Raw genomic sequence first — 7,680 nt, 5'->3', positions numbered from 1 at the left:
GGGACGGGGTTGGTGTCCGGGCAGACAGAGGTGACTGTCGCCACCGGGTGTGAGACCCAAGGAGGGAGACCCAGAGGCAGAGGGCCTCGGATCTGTAGGGACCGTCCCTCCCCGAGTCCGCTGCGGCCAGCAGGTCAGCCTGTCACCTTCTCCATCACCCACCCCCAGGCATCCTGAAAAACAAAGTCACCTACCCGCCGCCGCTGACCGAGAAGACCCTCCAGTCCCGGCTGCGGGAGAAGCTGGCGGAGTGCGAGCGGAGCCCCGCGTCCTCGCGCTCGTCCTCCCTGGGCTCCAGCGACGGGGTCCGCGGCCCGGACAGCGCCATCACGGTCAAGAGCCTGCGCCGGGAGCCGGGGCGCGAGCACCTCAACGGGGTGGCCATGAACGTGCACGCCGGGAGCGCCCAGGCTCACGGCTCCGACTCCGAGTGAGTAGCGGAGGGGGTGGAGCGCAACCAGCTTTCCCTTTGTCCCCCCATCCAGAGACAGTGATGGGGTCCTCAGCACCGAGGAGCGCCCGCGCAGGCTCCCGGGGCCGCGGTGGGGTCTCTCGGGGGGAGGGGCTTGAGCTCCCCTTCAGGACGCAGCAGCCAGAGATGGGTCCTGTCCTGGGGGACTGCCAACATTCAGGCCTGTGGGGGCTACATGAGCCACAGCCCTCCAGTCCCGTCCAGCCTCGAATTTCTAGGACTTAAGACCATGCTGGACTAAGCATTTTGTAAGCATCTCCTTGCCCCAGCGACCGTTCTGTGGTTGCACACACGGAGGTTCACTCAGAGGGCGCCCAGCTGTAGAGCTGAGAGCTAGGGTTCCGGCTCAGAGCCACCTGCTGACCTGTCCCCAGGCTCCTCCCTCCTGCAGACTCCCAAGAAAGGAGCAAAGGGTGGGAGCCGGGTCTCCTGGAATGGCCTTCCTGGAGTGTAAAGAATGAGTTTGGTTGCCAACCTTGCTAGTCCAGCTGCGGCGCGAGGTCCACTGCGTGGAGGACACTCCAACGGGCCTGGCCCTCCAGGGGCCCTGGTTGTCACTCTCCTGCCTCCTTCCAGGGTAGCTGTGTCCACCCGAGCTTACACTCCCCAGAGTCCCCTGGGCGTCCCCTGTCCCTTGAGTGAGGGATTCTGCCCCCTGAGTGGGGCAGGATCCTCTCGTGACCTAGGACCTGGCCCAGTGGCTGGCTTCAGGGGCGGCATCCTTGCTACCCCTCCACCTGCCTGATGGCTTCTTCCCACGCACAGAGGCAGTAACGAAACTTCAATTTGAACCATCAGGAAACTGTGAGACAAGCCCGCCACCTCCGCCCCGGCCTCTGTGCTGTGTTGTTGGACCTTGGAGCCCGAGGGGCCACTGCCCTTACAGTGAAGCAGGCCCTGGGGGTCCCTGCAGTGGCAGCCCCCTGACTGGTCCTGGGCTGTCCCCTGGGGCTCTGGGCCTATCCAGAGCCATGACATGTGCCAAAGGTCACAGGCACAAGGAGGCCTGGACTGCCGTCCCACCACAGCTCAACCCTCAGACTGCAGACAGAGCCAAAACCGGGCACTGGCCTGGCCAGGAGAGTGCCCAGCAGGGCTGAGCTGGCTTTGTGAGAGGAGCTGCCAGGCTGAGCTGACCAGGGTTCGGGGACGCCATGCAAACACCAAAGACCAAGGTCCAGCTGCCCACACGGCATCTCCCTGCAGCACAGCCCTCTGGCCAGTAGCCTCAACAGCCCTTTGCAAAGCACCCCTTGTCTTAAAGCAAATGACTCCCCTTTGTGGAAAAGGTGTAGATACTTTTATATATTTGTATGGGACTGTGAGAAGGTCAAAACCTGTGTATATTTTGTATTTCTACTGACTCTGTTGATACTGGGAGATCTGTGGAAGGAACTCTCAACTGTTTTTTTATATAAGGAAAAGTGCACAGTTGTACTTGAACCCAGTTTGCATGGATGCAACTGGTGCCCCAGCAAATCAAAGGCGGGAAGTCGTTGGGAGAGAAGTTGGAACTAAGCCGTTAGACAGAGGCCTGTGCTGCTTCCAGCCACTGAGCAAGGAGCCCTGGGCATTTCACACTGGCCGCCTGAATTCACAACACATTCGTGTTTGAGATGTTTGCCCTCGGCTCTCATCTGCCTCGATGGCTGTGGATCCAAGACGGGGCAGTCTGCATTTGGGCAGGACTCCAGGAGCCCTGCCGAGGTCAGGGTAGAATGCGGGTGCTACATGGCTGTGGTCTTCACACTGGTCATTCCCTGGCCGCACCCCCCTCGCCACCTCCCCACCCCCCGCTCCCCACTCTACCCTGGCCCCCTTCCCAGTCGGCCTGGTACTGCAGGTGGGGAATTCCGTTGTCCCCTCTGCTCCTGGTCTCCGTGGCATTTTCAAATGTTCACACGTCCCGATTCAGACCGAGGTTTGAGGTCTTCCAGGATGTCACATTCCTTCCTGCCAATTTTCTAGCTCTTTTACACTCCGACGATCTCCAGGCGGTCTGGGGTCCCACCCCCAGTCTGACCAATTATTTCATTTCGCTTCAAATGGCCAATTGTGCAAAGGGACAAAGCCACAGCCACCCTTTCAATGGTTACCAAGCTGTTTTTTGGAAACTCATACCAAGGACCGGCTGTGACTGTCCCATTGTGGGCAGTTGGCACAGCGTGGCCCAAGGGGCTATGGAATGGGGCCCAGAATTATTCAGATTCATTTTATTTCAGCGTTTCCTTTGTTCTTCAAATCAGATGCCCAAATAAATGATTAGCACAGCTGCTTCCAAATATAAGAAACCATAAAATATGAAAATCAAGTAGAATGCAAAGATTTTCATTCTGTATCATTCTGATGAAAATATGAGCGCTGTTAATGACTGCATAAGAGGAAACGCATATCTGAAACTGGTCTAAGACCACAGCGTAATTCAGAAATGAAATGAGATCCCAAAGTCCGCAGGCCTGAATGAATTATATATGTGCCTTAACAGGTGAGTGGCCTTTGAAGATACAAAATGATAGTACCTTCAGATGTTTCCCACTGATGAGACATTTGCTAAGTAAAAAAAGGGTTTTATTATTTTTGAGTCTCGGAAAACTCCATTTCATATTATTGCTTACTCTCCTGCAACTGGGTTTTTCCCCTTGAGGGTAGTTTTTAATTTGATCAGAACCGTTGTTACCAAAAAAACTATTGTCAATTTTATTAAGACAGGAAAAATGTAAACCTATTTTTGTGACTTAAGACTTTATGACAGAGATTAGACACTGGAGGTTTTTTTAAAAAACAAATGTATATTTATTAATGTTCAGAACACTGGAATTGCAACACAAATGAGAAAAGAGTCTACAATAAATTAAGATTTTTGAGTTTGTACGTGGGCTGTGGCGGTTTCCCTCCCCTCCCCCCACTTCCTTGCGCCCTCCCCTCTCAGGCAGCTGTGGAAGGGACCATGTACAGGATGCTGATGACAAGCCTCCGGGAACAGGAACAGGCCACAACTTTCTGTTCATTCTCTTTCAGGGGTTTCCTGAGGTCTATAAATTTATGTCTTTCACCCAATTGGGGAAATTTTTAGCCAGTATTTCTTCAATTTTTTCTTTTCCTGCACCAACCTGTTTCTCCTGTGACTCTGGTGACACACAAACATTAGACCTCTGATATTATTCCACAGGTCTCTGAGGCTCTGTTCATCTGCTGTCATTCTTTTTTCTCTGTGTTCTTCAGATTCGATCATTTCTAGTGATCGATCAACAAGTGCTCTGATTCTTCTCGCCGTCATCTTCGTTCCACTGAGCCCATCCAGTGAATTTTATTTCAAATGTTGTCCTTTGAAGTTCTAAAATTTTCATTTGGTTCCTTTTATAATTGTCATTTCTCTGCTGAGGACTACCGGTTTTCCGTGCATTTCTAGAGTGTTCACCTCTACTTCGTGGAGCCTGGTTATAACAGCTACTTTAATGTATCTGGGTCGTCCTGGGGCTGAAGTCTGTTGACAGTTTTTTCTCTTGGCATTTTCCTGGCTCTTTTTACGCTGATTAATTTCAAAGGGAATCCTTTATTGACATTTTGAACGTCAGGAGACTGGGTCCTGTTAAAATCCTCCGGTAGCTGTTATTTTTTATCTGTTTCAGCAGGCAGCAACCAGTTCGGTTAGGAGCACAAGTTCTGTCTCACCTGTGAGCAGTGGGTTCCGATGTCAGTTCAGTGGTCAAGGCCTTCGCTGCACTGCCTTGGGCGGGTCTACCCTGTGTATCTGCCACTCAGTCTGGAACGTGGGTGGTAGTTTCGGTGCTAGTTCTGTCCTCAAAGCCTTTGACATGAGGTTTTGAGTCTGGTCCCTCTGCCCTCCACTCAGGGGTGAGCCAGCACCTTTATGAATATACATGAAAAAGTGGGGGTCCACTTCTCCATCTCGCTCCTCTCCGGGATTTGCCTCATGTGCTCTAACTCTTGGGGCCCCTTTCTTGGTTCCTCTGTCTAGAAGGATGGCTTTCTTCCAGAGTTCTAGCCACCTGCACTGTCTCACACTTCCACCCAACCGGGGCCACCCTCGGGGAAAATTAGTGGGGACAAAAGAGAGGGAAAGAAAATAACAGATCCCCCTACACTCTTTGGCTCACAGGGCCCCCCCCCCTTTCCCAGGTCTCTCTTGGAGGCCTTGTCCCAGTGCTGGCTGCACAGCTCCAGAGGTTGGGGTCACCCTTGGGTCAAATCTGGGAGAAAAAAAGAGAAAAGTCACCCCTGGACACCCCTACCCCCCGAAGGTCTTTCTTTAAGTTTTTCTTCCTCCCCAGTCCCTTGTCAGAGTGCTCAGTAGTGAACGTGATCCAATTATCCGTCTCAGCCCAAAGCCAAGCTTACCCGGAAAGCATGGAGGAGGCTCCTGAGGAGGAGAGTCACCCCGGGGTGCAGAGGGGCGCAGGCCTGGCACATCGGCCGGGCCTGGGTGTCCTCCCGTGGACATGTCGCACAGAATACCAGCCTCAGACAGGGCGGGTCTGGGACCAAGAGGGAACAAGACAAAAACAAACCCCTCCATAATCACGTGTGAACGCAGACGTGAACGCTGAACATCTGAACATCGTCCAGGCCACAGAAACGTCCCAACCTCCGTCCAGGCTGCAGGAGAGCCGGCTGCCGCGCCAGCCACAGCTTTGGCCCGGCTCCAGGCCCCCTCCCTGCAGACAAGGCTTATCAAGACGCCCGAGGGTGGAGGAGATGGGGCTTGAAGGGGAGGCTTGGGGAGGCTGCGGGGACATGTCGGGCGTGGGGCAGCCAGGCCGAGGGCATTGAAACGACCCAGGGCCCAGGGAAGGAAGCGCCCAGGTGTGGAGCGAGCCAGTTCTAAGCGCTGCCTCACTGAGAATGTGCGAGGAGGCGGCAACACTTCCGCTTGGAGAGGCTCTGAGCCCAGAGAGCTTTCCCTTTTTCTCTCCCTTCATCATCAGTGGGGGGCCTGGCAGCTGGGGTACCCCAGGAGGAAGAGGGCGGGGCACGTGTCCTACTTCTCAGCGCAGCTCCTCTGGCCTGCCTGGGGTCTAATGAAGGTCACCTGGGGTACACCCCTGGCGTCTGCGGCCCCCAGGTGCTTGGGCAGGGCCGCGCTCTCGGCTCGCGGGCGCCCCCTGGCGGACAGCAGCTGCTCCAGCTCTCCGAAGCTGGCCCAGGGGCCTTCCAGAGTCGCCGGGGGCCTTGAAGGCACACGGGAGGCCGGCTGTGCTCCCCAGAAAGAAGGTAGCACTGCCGGCCAGGAGGCGCATGGGCACCAGCTCCAGGCGAGGCCTGGGGGAACTGTGCCCCCTCCACTGGCCGACCTGCAGGCCGGAGGGCTGGCGTCAGGCTGGCAGGACGGGCAGAGCTGTCGGGAGGCTGGCAGGGTGGCCTCCCTCAGCCGCCCCCCTCCTTCCTGCTCATGTTCCTGCCACTTTGAGGGTCCGCCGCGCACAGAGCAGGGTGGGCGTTGTGGCTCCCCAGACAGGGCAGTGAACTGGGGAAACCGGAGCTCAGGGAGGCTCCGTGCTGCCCTCTGAGCTGGCAGAACAAAGGCGGCATTTCAGCCCTGGCCTCCCTGCTGGGCCGAGGCTCCCCGGGGACCACAGGGCCATGGCTGGCCTGTCCAATCCCCGCTGCCCAGCACACCATGGAAAGCCGTGGTCGGGCCCCAGGCCGGGCAGAGCGGGGCCTCCAGGGTCCAGCCCTGCTGGAGTGAACAGGCTGAGGGGGGGCTGGGGCAGCTGCTCACCTCGCAGGTCCTGCCCCCTGCTGGCCACCCGCCGAGCCCTCTGCCTCTCAGCAACTGTTTCTTCAGGAGGAGACCAGCCTCAGAAGCCACATGGCAGCTGCTCTGGCCCATTTCCCTCCCTGGGGGAGCCCCTGCTGGGCAAGGCCTCAGGGCAGAGCTGTGGAGGGCAGGGACCTGGGGACTGAGGGCGGGTGGTGGCCTTCAGCTTTTTAGATGGCACTGCTCCCCTAGTCAGAAGACGCAGCTCCCTGGGCACTGTCGCTGCTCTTACATCAGCTGCGGCTTTCTAACTGCTCTGCCTCTGTCACAAGCCCGGGCCAGTGGGAGACTCTTGGGGGTGAGGTGGGGCCGGGGTCCTCTCAACCCTACAGAGATGTGTCCTCCTGTGGGGTGTGCCCACTTCACCGGACAGGGTACAGGCTGAGCCCCCAGGCCCTCGCTGTCCCCCATTGTAGAGTGGGCACTGCTGAGGTGGGCAGCTTCCGTCTAGCCCCTAGGGGTGGGGGTGGCTGGCACCTAGCTCTCACCGCCTCAGCGGCTTGGTCTCGAAGCTCCCCACACCATGGCCCGTCACCCTGATGCTACGCGTCACACTAAGCCAGCTGTGGGGTCATAGGACCCAGTGTGCCTCACACCCCTTGCCCCAGGCTGGAGGGGGCATGGTGCCAGGCTTAAGGCTGGTCTTCCGGGCAGGCTGCAGCCCCCACACAAGTCCCAAGTGAGGTGTGCAGTCCTCACCCGCTGCCGGGTGGCAGGCCTGGCTGTGCTGCAGGGCGACCACTCCCCACCGGACAGAACCAACAGTGCCCGGAGCCCCTTCTCCCTGTGGGCGGCCCAGCTCTGCAGACCAGGCTGCAGCCATGCTGCTGCCGGCACCGGCGGTCAGAGCAGAGCAGGGGGCAAGCCCTTGCCCCCTGACCCACTGTAGCTTACTCCCCAAATTCAACCCTTGTCCCTGCCTGCCGCCTCGTCCCACCCTCCACAGCCCACCTGGTCCCTTTCTGTCCCCCTCCCCAATCTGTACCTCAGAGGCCAGAGGGATCATCTGCTCAAAGGCCTCCCCTCCCGTCCAGCAGGAAGCCCTCCCTTCCCTGTGGCGGGCGGTCTGGGGCCGAGGTGCCTGTCACCCGGTTCTGGACTCCTCCCTTGTGGTCACGTGTGAGCTGTGACCTGCCTGGGGGTTACAGCACCCCGACCCAGGGCTGGCCCTGCCACCAGCAGCCTGGTCACTGAACACTAGGGGTTCTGAGGCCTAGAGGGCATGGCTACATGACCGCCTTCCAAGGACTGTGCTGCCTCTGGTCCAGAACCTTCCATCCATAAAAGACGGCACCACACTTCTAGTCCCCACAGGCGCCTGCCTGAAGCACCGTGCAAGTTCTGGGTCTGAGGCCAGTGAGATGGCTGAGCCCTGGGGACAGAGCACCAGGGGCCCTGGGGCCCACAGGGCACTGACCCTGACCACCCT

At 57.8% G+C, this 7,680-nt stretch overlaps 1 protein-coding gene across 1 annotated transcript in view; it reads left to right on the top strand.

Moving 5' to 3' along the window:
• CELSR1 (cadherin EGF LAG seven-pass G-type receptor 1) overlaps positions 1–3,343 on the top strand; it is a 158,034-nt gene extending 154,691 nt beyond the window's left edge. Inside the window, exons 32-33 of the mRNA XM_019651685.1 lie at positions 169–430; positions 1,238–3,343. Coding sequence (XP_019507230.1) covers positions 169–430; positions 1,238–1,262 — 287 coding nt within the window. The 3' untranslated portion in view covers positions 1,263–3,343. The remainder of the gene's footprint in view (positions 1–168; positions 431–1,237) is intronic.
• Positions 3,344–7,680: the final 4,337 nt, after the last annotated feature.

Source organism: Hipposideros armiger, unplaced genomic scaffold (genome assembly GCF_001890085.2).
Source record: "Hipposideros armiger isolate ML-2016 unplaced genomic scaffold, ASM189008v1 scaffold_164, whole genome shotgun sequence".
Lineage (NCBI taxonomy): Eukaryota > Metazoa > Chordata > Mammalia > Chiroptera > Hipposideridae > Hipposideros > Hipposideros armiger.
This window is presented reverse-complemented; position numbering and strand designations above follow the sequence as displayed.